Raw genomic sequence first — 19,030 nt, forward strand, 5'->3', positions numbered from 1 at the left:
TGGTGTCCGCCTTCTAGGTGCTCTCCCGGGGTAGTCCCGAGACGACCTCTAGCAGCGGATGTCCGACTACGTGCCCCTCTCAGACGCCCAAATTGTGTGGCGCCTGCTGTCCCTAAGCCTACTGCAGCCTTGAGAATCCTCCACCTGGCGCTCTCCAGGCCCTCCGGACCCAGCTCTTGCCTTATCTCGCCTTGGTCCCCTTTTCACACTTCATGTTTCCCAGCCAAGACCCTCGACAGCCTTCTGTCCGGCAGGAAGAGGCCTCTTCTATTTTAGCCGTTATGTATCTCACAATCTACACAAGGCAGCTTCAGTGAGATGGTAGATTGATGGGCAAGACCCCAGAGGCATTGGGAAAGAGACCCACATTCCTTCCAGCGTCACTCACCCACTCCCTTTGTTCTTAAACCCTCACCGTCCTGGTCCTGGTCTTCATGGCAGCCAGGCCTGGGTCGCATGCCCTCCTGTGACCTCAGTATACAGCAGTGCCTGGCTCCCAGGCCACAGTTCTTTGGTCCCAACTGCCAGGGACAGGCTGGCTTCATAGCGGGGACCGGTTTGGGCAGTCACACAGGGCCTCTTGCTCAGAACTCCGTGCTTGCTTTAATGCTCTGCTATCTTCCCCCCCCCCCCCCGAAATTAATATATAATAAAATTTAAATATATATATAATTTTATATTATATATATTTTTAAACAAGGGGCCCTGCATTTTCATTTTGCACAGGATCCTGCAACTTATATAGCTGTCCTTGGCCAGAGACCTCAGAGTTGTCCACCCCGATCCTTGTCATGTTTCAAATGATGAAGGTTGACTTCCAGGTCCAGCCCTCTTTCCAGGATGGCAAATTAATCATTGATTCACTCTCCTGGTCAATTGCAGATCTTGCAGTTTCACCCCAGTTGTCTCTTCTAGGGGTGGCAGATGTCTTGGTGCTCGACCCAGATCTCCTCTACCCTGCCAGCGAATCCATCCTCCAGCTGCTGTGTTGGCTGCACACAGCTGCCCCCTTCTCTGGAAAATTGCACTTATAAGAGGGAGAACAGTGGCTCTAACCTGCAAAGTTACTTCGTCCTCCAAATCAACAACTAACACGGTACAAAAGGCAGGTTCTACTCTGTGGTGTGGCTTGTGTTCCAGAACCTTTCGCCTGTGATCATTCTAGGGCTCGGATTGGAGATTCTATCCTTGCTTAACATTTTTCTTTTCCCCATTCTTTGTCATTCCTTCTTTTAATTAAAAAAAAAAAAAAATGTTAAAGCTTTTTTTTTTTTTTTTTTTAATTTTTTAAAGTAATCTCTACACCCAGCGTGGGACTCAGACTCATAACCCGAGATCAAGGGTCCCATGCTCCTCCAACTGAGCCAGCCAGGCACCCTTTCTTGACTCCTTATACAGGTTTTTCCTGAAGTGTAATCCTTCAAAAAAATTATCTAATGCCTGTCTCAGGCTCTGCTTCTAAGACAATGTGTAATTAACTTTAGAATCTTAACATAGAACATCAGATTCTAAAAATAGTAGTAAGTTCTACTAACTAGGTCTATCACAAACTTACTTTAAGAACATCACTTGAGGGCCGCCTGGATGTCATTTGAACATCTGACTCTTGATTCCGGCTCAGGTCATAATCCCAGAGTCTCGGGATTGATCCCTGAGCTGGGTGTAGAGCCTGCTTGGGACTCTCTCTCTGTCCCCACCTAACTCTCCCCCTGTCCCCTCAGTTTCATGCTCTCTCACTCCCTCAAAAAAAAAAAAAAAAAAAAAAAAATCACTTGAGCCCTCTGGTGACAGAAAATTGCGTCCCTAAAGGCATTCCAGCCATGCTCCCTTGCCCACCTGCCAAGCCAATCTCACAAGAGGAGTCAGACCAAGGATAGAACTGACCAATATCCTACTTAAAGGAAAGGCACTTAGAACCACCCTAGTCTCTCCAGTTTTATTATAAGACATGTGGACAGGGGAGAGAAGTGGCAGAGGGGTGACAAGAGGGCAGCTAGGGCCCTCCCCCACCATGAGCTTCAAGGCACAGTTGAAGGGGGGGAGGCGGTCAGGAAAAGGCATGAGATGAAGATCAGAAAGCCCAAGCAACCAGCGCCTTACAAGGGACAAGGATTGCTCAGTGTGGGGTGGGCCCTCCTGGACCATCATGGAGGGGAAGAGCCTGCCAGGTGGGGTAGGGAGGTGGAGTCTCTGCTGACACTCGGTGGCTCATGGGACTGGCTACTACCACCCACCCCGGGAAGCACTGAGACAGACTTCGGTGCCCTCCCTCCCTTTAAGGGGCATGGAAGCACTGCCTCCCAGAAAGGACACAAAGAACTTGGCTGAGCTTGCTGGCTCATGCCTCATTTTGTCTGGAGATCAGAGGGGGCTGAGACATTTTGGTTTGAACTTTTTCACCTCAGTGAAAATGGGCAGGGGAGAGAGGTGGGGGTGCAGTGCAAAACGAAAACACCAAAATCAAGACACAGGCTGAATCTCAACTCTACCACTCAGTGACCTTGGGCAAGTCACTTCACTTCCCTGAGACTCAGTTTCTTCATCTGCAAAATGGGATCGATTAAGATCTCCTCACAGGTTGTGAGGATTAAATGAGAAAATAGAAGTAAAGTTAACAGAGTGCCCGAGAGAGAAGGCTCGGTATGGATACTTCGATGATAGGCAGGGGTACTCAGCATATGGGAGGCCCGGGAGTGGTCCGAGCAAGTGTCTGCCTTCCTCTTCCAGGCTTAAGAGCGAGCACCTGTGGGGCAGGGTTTGGGGAGGTTTGGCTCCAAGGCTTTAATGAAAGCCCAGGGACCCTCATGGGCCTGAGTGGAGGACAAGGATAGGGTTGGGGGTACAGTGACTTTGGAAGAAAAGGAAGAGAGGAATATTTCTTCCCATAGGTGCAGCTGCAAAGACATCAAGCTGGGCCCATCTAGGATTTCAGATCCAGCCATCATGGGGCTGCTGCTGGGGGAAGACACCGCCCCTTCTTTCTCCTCAGTGTTGGGGTTATCAAAAATATCTACAAACTGTGAGAAACTTCACGTAAAAACACTTTTCTGCAGGTATAAAAAAGACTGGCTGTAGTCAGTGGCTTGGGACACAGACCAAGGCCTTAAGAGAGGCCAAGCAAGGCCAACGGCCGTTCGGTGGGGGGGACGCGGGTCTGGGCTGCCCTGACAGCTCTGGGGGAGGCTGTGTTCTTTGGCTGAGCTACACTTCTGTGGAGCCGGGGCCTGAGGGGCAGGGGGCTGGCTCCGGTAGTCCCACTGTGACCCTTGCTGGGTAGGAGGTGGGGGTGCCTTGGCCCTGGGCCTCGGAAACTCCTCAGTGGACTCCCTTGCTAAGAGCAGAAGCCTACTTCACAGTGAACCTCCCCAAGCAGCTGGCTTCCAGCAAGTCCCAAATCAGGTGTTGGGGTCCTATCATTAGGTTGGATTGAGTGGTCTGGAGAGCCGAGGTCTGGGGTACAGTGACTTCTTCTGGAGGGTTTTTCCCTGAGCCTCCAGAAGGCTGTCTCCAGCTAAAACTGACTCCCCTGGGGACACCAGGCATAGGAGGGCAGCCAGGAAGAAGGCTCCAGACAAACAAGAGTGCTTCCCCGGCAACCTCTCCCCAGCCCCCAGTCCGGGCCTTCTTAACGTTTCTTTCGGGGGAGGGGGCGGTGAATGTAAGGAGAGAGGGGCGCCCTGTCTTCCTGGCACCACGCCTCCCGGATCTTCATCCCACAAGGACCTGGGCTTCGTGCCTGAGTGGGTGAGGTCCAGGGAGATGACCTGAGGTCCCGTTTCTGGTGTCCTGAGCAGCTTCTGGAACCACGTGGGTGGTAAAGGGCTAATGGTGGCAGCTGGAGTCAGAGGTTCATCCGTCCGGTCACCCCAGGCACCCCCTTGTCTGACCCTTCACTGACCGCCGACCGCACAGGCAGCCTGGGAGTGGCGGGGTGGGGGTGCCCGAAGTTTGAAATGTGCCAGGACCGCTGGCGCTGAGCCCGAGGGGCCTGTCTTCAGTGTTGGAGGCCTTCGCCTCAGCTCCCCCCCACCCCGTCCAGCCTGGCCTCTCATGGTCTGAGGCCACACTAGGGCTGGAGGAGGGGCAGGCCGCGCCGAAGGCCTTCCTTCAGGAACTGCATGTAGGTGGCCGTGGACGGGTCTTCAAAGGTGGACGAGAAGCTGAAGACGTTGTTCTCAATATCCTCAGGCTTCATGGAGGTGATGTCCAAGAAGTAGTTGGCATTGATGTGGTGGACCTGGGAGAGGGTCTGGGTGAGGAGAGCGAGGGGGCCCCTCTTGCTCCCTGTCTGCTCCCGCTCTCTTAGGAAAAGGGGACGCTCAGGCCTTGACTGTCCTCGCTCCGAGGCAGATGGCAAACACGCAGGGCAGACGCCAACCAGAGGCTGTTCCCCTCGCCCACCCCTGCGCACACAGGGCCCTCTGCCGGCGGACCTCTCCCACACCCCACCTGCCGGGCGGGGACCTCCCGCCTCTCCGCCTTTTCCTCGCCCCCACCCCCCACGGCCCCTCTTCCCCCCGTTCCTGTGACCCATGAACCCCACACTCCCTTGGGCCAAAATGCCGACCCACTCTGTGTGCCTGCTTCCCCCTCTGCCTCTCACACTGGCTAGTCAGCTCCTTAAGGGCAGGTGCCCAGTACAGGAGCCAAGAAACACAAGGACAAGCGAGCAGGAGAGCACGGTCCCCAGGCCAAGTTTTGTCTGCCGAGCTCTGTGAGGCCAGGGCCCTGCCACGGCTGGGCTCTGCTGGGCTGAGCTGTGGCCCTCTTCCAGGCAGGCCTCAGCTCTGGCTCCCCCACTGCTCCCCGGCCTGAAAGCCTGGGGAAGCTGGCCACCCTCCCACGGCCCACAGTCCCACACTAACCATCCCTCAGGACTCAAAGGATAAGGGGCAGGAGATTCTGAGGCTCACAGGCAGGCCTGGTTTCAAAACCAGCTGCATCTCTTAACCGTGCAACTTTCGCCAAGTCTCTGCACCTTTTTGAGCCGTAGTGTCCATGTTTGCAAAATGGGCACTCGTGACTGTCCATCTCCCAAAGCCGTTTGAGACCTTGACGAGTGTCGAGTGTGTGAGTGCTCGTAGGGGCCCCTGAGGAGAGGTAGGGTCTTGCAGCTTGGCTCGGCCTGGGGCCCCCTGGTCCTCTCTGCTTGTCACAAGGCCTGGCCCCTGCTTCCTCCTTCCATCCCAGAGCTGGCCACCATGGTCCAGGGTGAGCTTGCCCTTCCTGTCCACTCTGCCGCCGGCCTGTGCTCACGGCTGCCCCATCCCCAAAGTGCTACTGAGGTCCTCCTCCTCACGGGAGGGTCCTGGCACCTGGTGGGGCAGGCAGGGCGGGCAGGACAGTTCCCACTTTACAGATGGGGACAAGTGAGGCTCAGGCTGCTGGGAGACCAGCAGGAAGTAGTGGAGCCAGCCCTGAAGCCTGAGGCGATCTGTAAGTCCGTGCCCTTGCTTTCTGCTTCCTCCACCCCCGCGGCGCCTGGCCTGGGCTGGGTGCAGGTACTCGGGGCTGCCTACCACAGTGCCATTGGGCAGGCAGATCATCATCTCCACGGGGAAGCTATACTTCTCCAGGTGCAAGTCTGCGAGCTTCTTGTGGGACGGGTTCTCCTGGTTGTTCTGTGGGGACAGTTGGGCGCGCTCCTGATGCCTCAGTCTCCAGCACTCTCCCAGGGCCTCCCACGGGGCTGTTCCCATCCGCCTTCCACTCACCTGCATGTCTTCCAACTCCCTCACCAGGGACCAAGTGCTGATGAAGCTCTCATTAAGGAGGGCGAGGATGGGCGAACTTTCCAGGACAGTCTCCCGGAGAGTCCGCCCCGAACCTGTTCAGGGAACAGCACGGCGAGAAGAGTGAGGCCCGCTCCCATGTCCTACTAGCTTTTCTCTGGGTAATAAACCTCGTGGGCTGTAGAACGGTCTGTGCACGCCGGTGAGATAACAGATTCAAAGAGCCTGCCACAGAGTAGGTGCCGAATACTGGGTAGCTGCCATTGCAGTCAATAATATACTGGCATCCTGGGCGGAGATCTGTGGCGGGGGTGGGGGGGGGAAGGGGGGCTTCAGCCAGGGACTTGCAGACAGTGGCAGCTTTTTAAATCCACTTAAACTCTGTGGCCCAGGGCCTTTGTACGGATTGTTCTACCTAAAACACTTTTTCCTCCTGTCACTTGATAAATTCCTACTCATCCTTCAGGTCTCAGCTTAAAACCACTATCTCTAAGAAGCCTTCCCTGAGCCCCCCGTCACACTCTGGATCTTCCCCTGGGTGATGCTCCCCACCCCAGGCTTGAACTTATTCACTCAACGTCTGCCTTCTGCACACACCATGCTCCCCAAGGACAGGGACCACTTCTGACTTCCTTATTAGAAGACTCTCAGCACCAGGCCGACGCCTTGGCGCAGGAGGTGCCCAGGAGGTTTGTCGATTGACTGAATGAGGGCAGGGGCACCGTTTTACTCATCTTTGGGCCCATTGTCAGACACCCAGAATCTTTGTGTCTGGTAGGCCTTGGGTGAATCTTCTGAATAAGTGAACGCCTGGCCAGCCTCTGGCACTATTTTTCTCTCTCGCTTGTGTGCAACACTTCACAGAGCCCAGGCACTTTTACATCCATCTTCACAACTCTGGGAGTGAGTATGTTACCCCTCCTTCACTGTTGAGAAAGCTAAGGCTTAAGGAGGGGAGTCTCAGACCATAACGTGAACCTGATGGTGAAGAAGGTCAAATAAGGCCTCTCCAACAGCTCTTCCTTTGCCAGCAGGGCGGCCTCCTGCCAGAGCCCCAAGGCCCTGGGGCCTCAATAAAGTTTCCCTTTCATTGGAAAAAAAAAAAAAAAAGGAGGGGAAGTCATTTGGCCAAGGTCTCCACGCTGAAAATGACCGAGCTGGGCCCTTTTCACTGTGAACAGCAGCTTCTTCTGAGCTCAGCACACAACCCCTTCTCCCAAGCCCTTCTCCCACGCCCCTGCCCTATGTAGTCCCCAAGTCCCCCCCGCCCCCTCCCCCGCTAGGTTCCAACAGGACAGTCCTGCTGGTCTCAGAGCCACCTGTACCCCATGAGGTATGATATCTCCCCCAGACTGGCAGGGTCTCCCTCACCTCAGCAGGACTGGTCATCCAGGGCCCCCCACAGCAGAATTGAGTGCACCAGCTTGTTCTTGGCCTTGGCTTGGTCAAAGGCCTCGGTGAATGGCAGATAGGCGACCTGGGGCCAAGTGGAGACAGAGAGAAGCTACTGTGTGAGGCTAGGGTCCTGTTCAGGAGCTCTGTGTAGTGTGTGTGTGTGTGTGTATTTGTAGTGTGAGTGTGTGGTGAGAAAGGGTATTGTCGAGCCACGGGAATGCCTCCTCCAAGTTCTGAATGGCCAAAGAGAGGAAAGAGAAGCCCCTGGCCAGGCCCTGCAGGGAGGTGGCCTCAGCAGCAGGCCCCGTACCTAGCCTGGAGACTAGCGCCCGCCTGATGCTCCCCCAGCCCTGGCCGCATAGAGCCCGCCCCTCGCCCTCACTCCTGCCCACCTTCTTGAAGGGGTACATGGCCACTTCTAGGCGCCGGGCAGCCTCCTCCCAGCTCAGCTCCTGCTGCCACTTGATCTCCTCAAAGACAAACTGGAGGGGCTCCCCTGAGGGTGGGCGGCTGTCGATCACGTTGCCCTCCTCATCCAGGATCACAGAAGGCACCGACGGGCCCACGGCCTCCAGTTCCATCTGGCCCAGAGGTCAGTGGGGGTTGACATCAGTGAGGGTGTCTCAGAGATGGGCAAGAATCCTTAAGAGACCCCCAAAGATATCCCACTCATTACAAAGGTGGAGAAACTGAGGCTCTGGGAAGGGCAGGGCCTGGTCAAGGCTGCAGTGAGTCTGGGACAGAGCCAGTGTCCATCAGGGGCTCCTTCTACTATGTGAAGCCACCTGGGGGGCCGAAGACAGCTGGTGGGTTTTCTGTGCAGGGTCTGGTGGTTTCCCAGAATCCCGCTTCGGGGACAGTTGGCCTCGGCCTGCCAGGGGCTCTGTCCTTCACCCTGGACCGCCTGAGACACCTAGCCCTGCAGCTGGATCCTGTCTCCTTACCTGGGTCGGGACCGCTTGTGTGCTCACCTGGGGGATATAGCCAATGTCCACCTCCATATTGCTGTTCTCACTGGCCCCATACAGCCACTCCATGTCCACATTCAGAGACCTGGGGACAGGTGAGAGGGTGGCCAGGGCCGAATACCCCCACCACCAAGGCCCATTAACTGTATGTCAGACTTTGAAGCACACAACTCTCCCTGTGTTACAGATGAGGACACTGAGGCCCGGCAAGGTGAACCCAAGTGGTCTCGGGGCCACTGGGGTTTTGACAGCCGAGGCTGGGCCCTTTTCTGTCCCTGGGCTGCCTCTGCCTAAGGCACTGCAACCACACAACACTCCACTGGCCCTGCCCCTTATAGTTCACAAAGGGCTTTCACATCTCCAGGTCATGTCTCCAGTGCTGCTCAAGACTCTGAGGTAGAAAGATCATCAGTGCCTCCCCTAGGACACAGAGAGGGGCAGGAGCAAAAACCTGGCCCCGGCCTCCCTGAGCTGGCCTCCCCTGCGTGCCCTCTCCCACAGGAAGTCTGGCCCCACCACGAGCCATCGGCAGATCTGCCACACGAGGGCAGCCCAGCACCGACAACTACCCACCTTGGGCCGGGGGAGCTGGGTGCCCGAGGAGGTGGGCAGCCAGCCCTGTGGCCAGCTCCTGAGACACAGGCTCAGGAGATCCTGGGGCTGGTCATTTGCCCCTGCCCTGTTTCATCCAATCCGGGACCCCCACCTCCAACTCTGGGGGGCCGGGAGGGGGGTGGGGAGGTAGGTGTGCCCTGGGCTGAGCCTCTACAGCTGAGGGAAAGGAGACAAAACCACTCTGGCTCCTGGGGACAACTTTCTGTTCCCACGCTATCCCAACTATCACTCTTGCCCTGGAGCTATCCCTTCATTTAGCAGATGAGGAAACTGAGGCCCAGAGAGGGTCGGGGCCTTGCCCACAGCCATGCAACCCACTGGTGCCACGGTGGAGACTTACTATGGGCCTCCCAGCCAAGGTCTTGTCCCTGTCCTGGGTCACTCAGACCTACTAAGCAGCCTCTTGCTGTCAGGGAGGAATCTGGAAAGACTTGAAGCCAGGCCCTCTGGGTCCCATGCTCTTGACAAGAGGCTGATCCTGAGCAGGTTGGGCACACAGGAAAGCTGGCATGGAATTCTCCCAGAAGCCCCCTGCCCTCTACCCCCCAGGGCCTGAGGTAGCAAGTACAGGTGGTGGAGGGCCTGCCCCCGGGCCTTTACACGTGCTGCTCCCTCTGCCTGGCCAAACCCTCCTAACCCCCCAGGTCTCTGCTTAGATGTCTCTTCCCCTGGGAAGGCTTCCCGGACCCTGACCAGGCAGATCCCTGCCCACCTGCCAGCCCTCCCCTAGGGGGACATGAGCAAGCTGTGGTTACAGGTCTGTTGGAGGTCTGTGAGCAGTATGAGGGCACTGGGCTCCAGCTTTGGGGAGGGTCTGTTGGCTGCTGCCCTGGGTCCCAGGCACAGAGTTGGCAGTCCGGGCCAACTGGGACATGGTTGCCAGGTGATGGAATGACCCACCTCAGCTCACCTCAAGTTGCCTCCTCCTGGGTCAGCTCCAGGCCTCTCCCAAGAGAAGTGGCTCTGGGGAGTGAAGGAGGGGCAGAGACTGAGGGGGCCTCGGGGCCCCTGCACCTGAGCTCCTGGAGCTTGCGGGGGGGAGCGGGGCAAACTGTGGTGGGGTGCAGGGCTGGCCCGGGGCCCAGGCTCTCACCTGTGGTTGGGCACGAAGAGCCGGAAGTCTCGGACGTGGGTGGCATCTTTGGAGAGGATGATGTGGCCAGTGAACTGGCCCGGCGAGAACCAGAAGGGGAAGTCAGGTGGCTCGCTGAGCTGGAACTCGGCATGGATCCTGGGGGGAGAGGAGCCTGGCTGGGACCAGCCCCCTGCTGAGCTGGAGCCCTTCCCCCCCCCCCCCCCCCCCCACCACACTGTGGCTCTTTTGCCAAAGCTGGGGAACCCTTGGCCAGATTCTTGTGTGGAGAACAGGGCTGGGGAGGGAGAAGCCCCGAGGCCCCAGAAGCACTGCCCGTCCTCAGGGTCCGGTTCACACACCGCCTTCTCTGGAGGCCACGTGTGACCAACTGTCCTCTGAGCCTTCACAGCTTCTGCAGGGGTGTGACCCGGTATCACAGCTCTTCGACACTCCCCTCTGGGCGGGTGACAATCACAGCCACCGGCCTCCTGCTACGCAAGCACCACGCTTTCCCCTTGTTCCTAGGAGGAAGTCACCACCACCCCCAGCCACAGATGAAGAAACCGAGGCCCAGAGAGCCAACACCACTCCCCCAAGACCAGAGGGTGGTACGCGGTGGCACTGGGGGCCACCAGGCAGGCCCTGCCCTCGCGGCGCTGTGCCCTTACGTGCTTCCCCCGGGTCCCCAGCTGGGCAGAGAGACCAGGAGGGGTCTCTGAGGGCTACACACCGGAACATGACGGTGTAGTAGAAGTCGCTGATGGCGGTCAGGCAGGCGACAGCCCCCTGAGGGGCAAAGCGGGTTTTCACGAAGGGCCGAGGGTGGAACATGCTCAGGAGCCGGTGGATGATGACCTGAGGGGAGGGCAGTGGAGACCCGTGCCGGCTTGTTGGGTCCTGATCCCCTAGGTGAGTTTCCGCTCTGGACCTGCAGGCCTGGGCCTGGGGTGGGGGTGAGGAGGGGGAGGCAGGAGAGAAGGCGGGGTGGTCCTGGCACTGGGGGTCCAGGTGCGGAGCAGGTGGAGAGCAGGTACAGAGGGGGCCGTGGCTGGGCTGGGGCGGGGGCAGGGGTGGGCTGGGCGGAGGTCCCCAGGGTCACTACAGGCAACCCTCACCTCTTTGCCCTTGGGCGGTGGTGGGTAGAAGCGGTTGTTGGATAAATAGCCGGTGAAGACGCTCAGCTCACTGGGGATGATCCACCACGGCTCCCCCAGCTCCACTTGGCCCCGAGGAGGAAGGAAAGGCCGGAAGTGTCGGGCAGCAAACACCGCGCTCGGCAAGGCCGCAGTCGTCCAGTTGCGGAGGCCGGACAGGGCCAGGCGGGAGACCTGGGGCAGCGGAAAGCAGAAGCCCTGGGGCGCTGAGAACCACGATGTGGGGGTCCCCATTCCACGAGTGGGTGGAGGTCTCCCTGGAGCCGAGGCTCACCTCACCCCACCATCCCCGAGCCCCCAGCCCAGGAAGCGGCACCCCCACGGCCTGCTCAGGCCAAGCCCAGGCTCCAGGCAAGCAGGGCCACCCGGAGCTAGTACAGGGGTGGGGGTGGGGGTGCTCTGTGCAGGGGTTCTGCCTGCCTCTTCTCTCCCTGGTTAAGCCCAGTCACACGGCCCCGGTCCCAGGCCTCACTGGCACATGGTCCTACCTCCCTCCTTTGCACCAGCTGGTGACCCCAACTGCCCCTGCCTGCCATGCCTTCTCCCTCCCCTTCTTCTCTTCAAGTCTCCTCCCCAGGATAATGTCCTGCCGAGGGGGCAGAGGGTTTGGGGGGAGGTCTGAGGAGAAAGGTGGTAACCACCTTGGGGGAAATCTCTGGAGCAAAGAGCAGGATGTGACCACAGAGAAGGGCCAGGAAGGCAATCCCCAGGGAGTGCCCACTTCCCCTGTGGCCAGCACCCCGGTGGCTGGGCACCTGGCATGCCTGGGGTCCCTCAGCCATCTCCTGTCACTTCGGTAAGGTGCCCTCTCCGTCTGGTGAGCTGCTGTGCAGGATGGGACGAGGGTCAGACTGTGCAGGCCTGACTGTCTGCACATCTAGAACACTGAGGCAGGATCTGGAGGGCATCCTCCAGTAACACCTGCAGCTTCCACCTTCTGTAGCCCCTCCCTGCCCTCTGCGCTCCAGGCAGGAGTCGCATGGAGGTGGTGGCCACCAGGACAGCAAGTGCCTGGCACCTTGTGGGGGGCGGGGGGTGGCACTTGGCCACCAGGGAGCTGCCAGGTCTTCAACAGTAGCAGGCTCCCTCTCCCTTCCGCGCCTCTGCAGTGGTGGGGGGCCAGGCTCATCGCGAGGAGGGAGGAGGGGGGTTCTCAGAGCTATCCCCAAGAGGACCGAGCAGGCAGGTTCTCCAAGCAGGGCCCGCTGTGCAGGGCCAGGCTGAGCTGCCTGCTGCTGGGTCCTGCCCACGGGCTGGCCACCCCTGCAGGGGGAGCTGTCCACTAAGGGGGGGCTGCGCTCTGTGGGGCACTGCTCCTGACCCATCTTCCTATAAGAGCAGCTGTGCCCAGGCACCCTGCCAGTCCCACCCCATCCTCACTGCTCTGCCGGGGACTGATCTACTCGGACAGCTTCAACCAACTATCGCTGCCAACCTTGCCCACCCAGGTCTTCTGCAGAAGATCAAACCTGTGTTTCCAACCACTTATTGGACTGTTCCCCTGGATGTCCCCAGGCACCATGACTTCAGTTTGTCCAGACTGACCTCATGCCCTCCCCACCAGACCCACTCCCTGCTCTGGGTCCCATGGGGCCAAGGGCCCACCCTGCACTTGGTCACCAGCCAGAAGCCTGAGCCACCCCTCCAGCCCCAACCCCCACTTTCCTTCCTCTCGATCATCACTGCTTCCCCACCCCCACCTCCTCTTCCTTCCCGAGAACTGGTCTTCTCGTCTCCCATTTTTCCCCAGCTGCCGGCCTGCCGAGCATCTGATGAGGGAACCTTCCCATTTCCAAGTCTGCTGTGGTAACCTGCTGCTACAGAATGAAGGCCAAAGTCAGGCAACCAAGGCCCTCCGTAGTCTGGTGACTTCTTTTCTAGCCCCACTGACCAGGACGCCCTTGCATGTGTCTCCTGTGCTCTGGGTCCAGCCGCACCAGCTCCCTGTCCTCAGGTGACTGGCCCGGCACTTTCTGCCTTCAGACCTTTGTTCATGCTGAAGTGGCATTTCAGGAGGAAGGCTGAGTAGGTGTGGGCTGGGCAAAGAGGAAAAGCCTCTCCTGGCAGAGGGAACAGCATACGAGAAGGCTCACAGCTGGAACAAAGCCTCGACATCTGGAGCGGCTGGAACAGAGCGAGCCGGTGGGGGGAGGTCTGGGAAGGCCGGCAGGGTGTGGGGATGCCCCGGTGCCATGGTGGGCTTGAGACCTTGGCCGCGAGGCCTCAGGTCGGGGCGGGGCTGCTCAGGAGAGCATTTGTCAGGTGCCCTCCCCACCCTATGACCCCCCTGCCAGGGACAGAACCTCAGGTCTGGTTCAACAGAGTTCAGTAGAGCGGCTGTCAGGTGCCAGGCATGGGGCTAGGGGCCTGAGGATGCATACAGGTTCAGGTCACAGCCCTTGCCCTTGAGAAACTCACAGCCTCGGGAAAGACCGAGTTACAGAAAGTAATGAGCCTTCGGGAGGCGCCTGCCTCCAGTCTCCAGTGCGCTTGCTGCTTCCTCTGCCCAGGCCCTTCTCCCCCTGCCTCCCCTGGCTGAGCCCCCTTCTCCTGCAGTCTCTATCAGATTCTTCCTCCAGGAAGCCAGCCCAGATCCCATCTGGGTTAGGGGCTCATGCTTATCCCTCCTGCACCAGACTGTGTCCTAGACAACGGGGTCAGCACCACACCCACTTGTGGACCCCCCAGGGCCTGGCACACTGGGGGGCACAGAGGGCAGTTAATAAAGGAAGGAAGGAAAGGGGGCGCCCGGGTGGCTCAGCCGGTTGAGCGTCCAACTCTTGGTTTCAACTCCGGTCATGATCCCAGGGTGGTGAGATCGAGCCCGGTATGGGGCTCTGCACTGAGTGTGGAGTCTGCTCAAGATTCTCTCTCTCTCTCCCTCTGCCCCTCTCCCCCACTTGCGTGCTCTCTCTCTCTGTCTCTCTCTAAAAAATAAAGATACATTTTAAAAAGAAAAAGGAAAGGAAAGAAGGAAAGAAAAGCAGGGCACAGACCGATTCTCAGGAGGTGAGGGTGCGTGTGCACAGATGATTCTGTATCTGTGGTCCCACCGGTGAGCAGCCTCCACTGCCCCCCCACCCCCAAACTCACCCCCAGGAACCCATCTTTGCTCTTGGTCATGGACTCCGGGATCAGAGGCTGGAATCGGGCTTCTATGGTGAGCGTCTCCTCGCTGGGGTCAAGGGGCAGCTCCTCCTCATAGCTGGCAGCAGGAGCTGAGCCTATGAGACAACGGTCAGTGAGGTCCCCGGAGAGGGGCCCTGCTCTCAGGCTTCAGGGCCTCTCTTCTCGGGAAGGGGAAGCCCTGAGAAGAGACAGGTGAGTAGCAGGTGAGTGAGAGAGCCAGGCTTGGAGCTGGAGTAACAGTTAACGAACCGAAGTAACGACAAGTAAGTATCACATTTTTGTTTCCCTGGAGCTCTGAGAAGCAGAGAATACCATCATTGCCAACTATCTCACCCATGAGAAAGCACAGGTTCAGAGAGGTGAAGTCACTTCCCAAAGGTCACACAGCTCGGTAGTGGGGGGAGTCAGGATTCAAACCCAGGCTTGTTTTACTCTAAACCCACAATCAACCATGACCCTCTTCTGGGGGCATTGTGATCTCAAAGACTCAGTTTCCTTAAAGGCTCAGGCACCAGGTGAGGTGGGTTCAAATCCTGCCCCTTAGCAGCCGTATGATGTCTGGCCAGTGGCTTGTTATGAGGACGGGATGAGAGAATTCATGTGGCGGTAGCACCAGGTTTGGTACAGAGTGAACCCATAATAAACTTGACCTACATTACTTCTACCAGAGGTTTCAGGGTCGGGTTGCCACGGAGCTAGGGCTCAAACCAAATTCTTCTGACTCCATCCCGTGCTCTACCAGGCCAAGCTGGCTGCAGAAAGGCCACTCTCGTCCCCCCTCCCTTGTTCTGCAAACTGAGTCCAAGATGAACTTGGTGTTGGGCCCACCAAAGGCAACATCTGGGCAGGCAGCTGCCTCTCCCGGCGGCCGGGATCCTAGCACCAAAGAGAAGCTACTGTCTGGGGCTTGGAGAAGAGAGCACGCGGGCTCTAGGCTGAGGTCGGTTCCATCTCCTGGGTGATCTGGGGCAAATCCCTCGGCCCCTCTGGTTTTCCCACATGGGGAATCGAGACCGTGCTGCCCTGCCTGTCCCTGTCATGGGGGCCTCGTGAGGAAACGAACGCTTGTCAGAGACTCGATCAGAACAAGGAATGAAAGTGAGAAACAAACCACCTTTGACACGGTCTTTGGTGTCATAAGCTCTGCGGCTACAACGTCCTCAAGAATGCCAGTTTGGAAGAGAGGACGCTTGCTTCTCCCCGGTTTTCTAGGTGGCCTTGTTTCCCCGTCCGTAAAAGGAGGGGCTGCAGTGGCAAGTGGCTGAACTTGATTTCTTAGATCTTTTCCTGCCCGAGGCATGCCAAGTCCAAGCCCTTCAAGTGTGGACGGAGTCATGATGAAGGTTTAGGGAGAAATGAAGCCTATTTCAGAAGGGGTGACTAACAGGAGGGAGGGGCCCTGGACACCTCTAAGGAATAAGACAGTGAGTGGAAGGTCTTGTCATGGCTGCTGTCCCCAGGCAGGTTCGTGGTACAGAGATGATGCCTGGCATCTGCTGATGAACCTACTGACAGACCAACTGGGTACATGTGGAGCAGTTCTTAACCAGGAATCATCAGAATCACTCAGGATGCCTTTTTAAACTACAGATGTCCCGTAGCCTCCTCAAACCTACTGAGCCAGAATCCTAAGGGGCTAGAATGAGGAAGCTGCCCCCCCCCCCTTTTTTTTTTAATTTTTTTAACATTTATTTATTATCCAGAGACAGAGAGGGACAGAGCATGAGCATGGGAGGGGCAGAGACACAGAATCCGAAGCAGGCTCCAGGCTCTGAGCTGTCAGCACAGAGCCCGACGCGGGGCTCGAATTCACGAACCAGGAGATCATGGCCTGAGCCGAAGTCAGACGCTTAACCGACTGAGCCACCCAGGCGCCCCTAGGAAGCTGCCCTTTTAATCAGCACTCCCCAGCAGCTCCTGATGCAAACCCCTGTTCTAAAGAACCATTGTTATTTCTGCATTTGTAAGCCAATGCAGCAAAACTTTCCAAAGAGCAATCAGGAAACCTTGGAGGAAGGGAACAATAGGAACGTGTAAGCTTATTAGGCCTGCCTGGTTTTTTCAATTCTTTTACTGTTATCAGAGATAATTATTAATAACAGTGTCCAGTATCTTATGGCCTTCTGCTTTTTTTCATAAAAAGTTTTATTTCCTTACAAGTGACTCAATACAGACAATTCGTAAAACCTTTAAGATATAAAGAAAATTAAACACACTCATAACCGTACCAACTAGACAGCCTGCTTCTGTTTCCTGCATAGATTTGATATTTTTGGCTTTGAATTATTTTAGTTTTTGTTTTCCTGAAACTTGGTTCAGTTTTGCCCTTGTAGTGGCCTACGAGATAATGGAGAGAGGGATTATTTTCCCCTGATGGAGAAAAAGATTTATGTGAAAAAAAAAAGCGGGGGGGGGGCTCCTGGGTGGCTCAGTCAGTTGAGCATCCGACTTCAGCTTAGGTCATGGTCTCTTGGTTCATGGGTTCAAGCCCCGTGTCGGGTTCTGTGCTGACAGCCTGCTCAGAGCCTGGAGCCTGCTTTGGATTCCGTCTCCTTCTCTCTCCACCCCTCCCCTGCTCACGCTGTCTCTGTCTCTCAAAAATAAATGCGAAAAAAATTAAAAGTGCCCTCAAGCCCAGGGAGCTTGTCATTATGAGGGAACCCACTCTCGCTGTCCATAAAAAAGGACAAGGAGGAGGCTGTGTGGATGCTCAGGGAAGTGTCTGCAGATAGAAAAGGTCAAAGCAAATCCGCACGAGGCTGACCCGTTTACCTGCCCATCTGCTTTCACGACAGAGCTGAACGTCACTGAGAGACACTGACGCACGTCTACTCCAGCGAATTCACACTTTTCAACTGACCCTCCTCCTCTGGCGGGGACTGTGGTCACCGGGCCGGCAAGTGGCCAACCTCCCTGACCCAGCCTGAGACACGGAAAGCCCATCACGTGCTTGGTGCTTACCCGCCCGAGAGCGGCCGGCATCTCTCCCTTGCCTTTGCCATCTACTGACCTACTTACACCCACCAATTTGGATAACAAGATCCCAAGTTCAAGAAATGGGAGAGAAATGGACACAGCGGTTGGGGCAAGGGTAAGACAATGAGAGGCATTTAACAATTCATTAGAATGATTCAGGCCCTCATCTTTATAAAAAAAAAAAAATAACTGATTACAATTAGATAAAAATGGATTGCTAGAACGGGCGAGGAATCTGACAGCACCTAAGCAGAGTTTAATACTGAGTAATACTAGTTAATACTAGTGAGAACTCCTATTGAAAGCTAGCTACTGGATACTCTGCAGGTACTGTCTCCAACCCTCAAACCTGTGAACAGGTGCGGGACCTGGAGCCAGATGGCCCCGGTTCTGATCCTGGCTCTGCGCCTCAGTCTCCCCAACTATAAACGCGAGAATTAGGACAGCGGCTACCTCACGGGACACCGCGCAAATTAAAGAGAGAACGCAGAGGAAGCGCTTCAAGTCATGTCTGGAAGGGGTCAGGCAACCTTAAATGGTTATTTGCACTTGAGAACAGGCTCAGGCGGTGCCAGAAGAGCTCGCCCAAACCGCCAACTAGAAAGTGTCAGGGCAGGGAGAATCCCAGGGCCGTCAGGACCCACCATCTCCCTCTCCAGGTGGCCTTCCTGCTCAGAGCAAACACAGTGGCCAAGAAGCTGAGGGCCATGCCTCGGTGCTCCCCACCCCAGTCCCCAGCCTCTCCTGGTACCTGTCAGCTTCTCAGCAATGGGCTTGAACTCCTCCGGGCTGATGTACAAATCCCGGTCTGTGTCCAAGGAGGAAAAGAGAAACAGGCCTTCTGTCCCCAGGGACTTCAGTGCTGACTCCTGCTTGGGAGGAAGGGGCTCCGCTGAGCACCACGTGAATACCCAGCTGGGGTCCCAAAGCGGCAGAGGGGGCAGCTCCCACCACCTCCTTCCTGAGTTCTGAGGACGCTTCCAGTCCACCCATTCAGATGTCACCTCTGCACCACCCCAGAGCCCCAGTCCCCTGCCGGGTCCCTGCTTCACTCTGCTCCTTCATGCACCATCCACTACCCGCCAAGGTTGCCCTAGTCTTCCATCTGGCCCCGTCTCCATTTCACACTTTTTCGCCAGTGTCCTCTCCTGTCCCCCAGCACTGTCCCGGCACTCCCCAGGTCCCCACCAGGCTCTCCAGGTCACAGCTTCGCTCCCTCTGTCCAGGTCACCTCTCTGGACAGCCCCTCCAGTCTGTCCCAGGCTCTGCCGCACACTGGGCCGATGCTCCCGCCTCCCCGCAGCAGTCTTCCCAAGTCTGCCCGACCCCACCCTCCCCACCCCTTTTCCCTCCTTTTCAGGCCACCGTCCCCGGCCCACCGGTCCTGACCTTTCACCCTGTCCCAACCCCAACCCGTGCCTCCCCGTCCCCTCCCCCTCCCACTCCAAACCTCCCTCTGCACCCCGGACACCACCCCCCCCGCCGCCGCCGCCGCCCGCTCCGAGCCCCGCCCTCCGAGCCCCTCCCCTCGCCTCCTCCGAGGCTCCCCCCGCCCTCCGAGCCCCCCTCCCCCGGACCCCCGAGCCCAGGCCTTCGGTGAGCCCGGCGCGCGCCCTTCCCCGCGGGCCAGACCTGCCGCGCGGCCGCCTGGGCCTCGGCGTGTTGGGCATAGGCCCGGGCGGCGGCAACGGCGGCGGCGGCGGCGACCAGGGCCCCGAGCAGCGCCAGGGCGCGGGCGCGGCGGGGCGCGGGCGGTGGAGCGGCGGGGCCGGGGCCGGGGCCGGGAGGCCCGCGCTCGCCCGGCCGGACCCGGCCCATGGCTGCGGCGGGGCTGGCGGACTCGCGACGGCGGCGGCGGCGGCTGGGCGGCAGCGGCGGGGCGGGGAGGGGCGGGGAGGGGAGGGGAGGGGCGGGGCCGTGGGGGGCGGGCGCGGGCCCCGCGCCGGGTGCCGGCTCTGCAGCTTCCCCGCGAGCCGAGCGAGTCAG

At 58.0% G+C, this 19,030-nt stretch overlaps 1 protein-coding gene across 2 annotated transcripts; it reads right to left on the reverse strand.

The window, feature by feature from the left end:
* Positions 1-1,922: 1,922 nt before the first annotated feature.
* SELENON (selenoprotein N) lies at positions 1,923-18,906 on the reverse strand. 2 transcript variants are annotated; one of them, XM_053898787.1, is made up of 12 exons: positions 18,677-18,906; positions 17,796-17,913; positions 14,033-14,163; positions 10,901-11,113; positions 10,516-10,727; positions 9,804-9,941; positions 8,099-8,180; positions 7,520-7,708; positions 7,104-7,209; positions 5,715-5,827; positions 5,520-5,621; positions 1,923-4,237 (listed from the first exon to the last, which is right to left on the reverse strand). In XM_053898787.1, the coding sequence occupies exons 1-12, from the start codon at positions 18,860-18,862 to the stop codon at positions 4,067-4,069; spliced, it is 1,761 nt and encodes a 586-aa protein (XP_053754762.1). In that variant the 5' UTR covers positions 18,863-18,906; the 3' UTR covers positions 1,923-4,066. The 2 variants fall into 2 exon arrangements, with proteins under 2 accessions (XP_053754762.1, XP_053754763.1); XM_053898788.1 differs by having other exon boundaries at positions 10,516-10,640; positions 18,677-18,900.
* Between the last annotated feature and the right edge of the window lie 124 nt (positions 18,907-19,030).

This window comes from Panthera pardus, unplaced genomic scaffold, assembly GCF_024362965.1.
Source record: "Panthera pardus isolate Hobbes unplaced genomic scaffold, ASM2436296v1 HiC_scaffold_11, whole genome shotgun sequence".
In the NCBI taxonomy this organism is placed as follows: domain Eukaryota; kingdom Metazoa; phylum Chordata; class Mammalia; order Carnivora; family Felidae; genus Panthera; species Panthera pardus.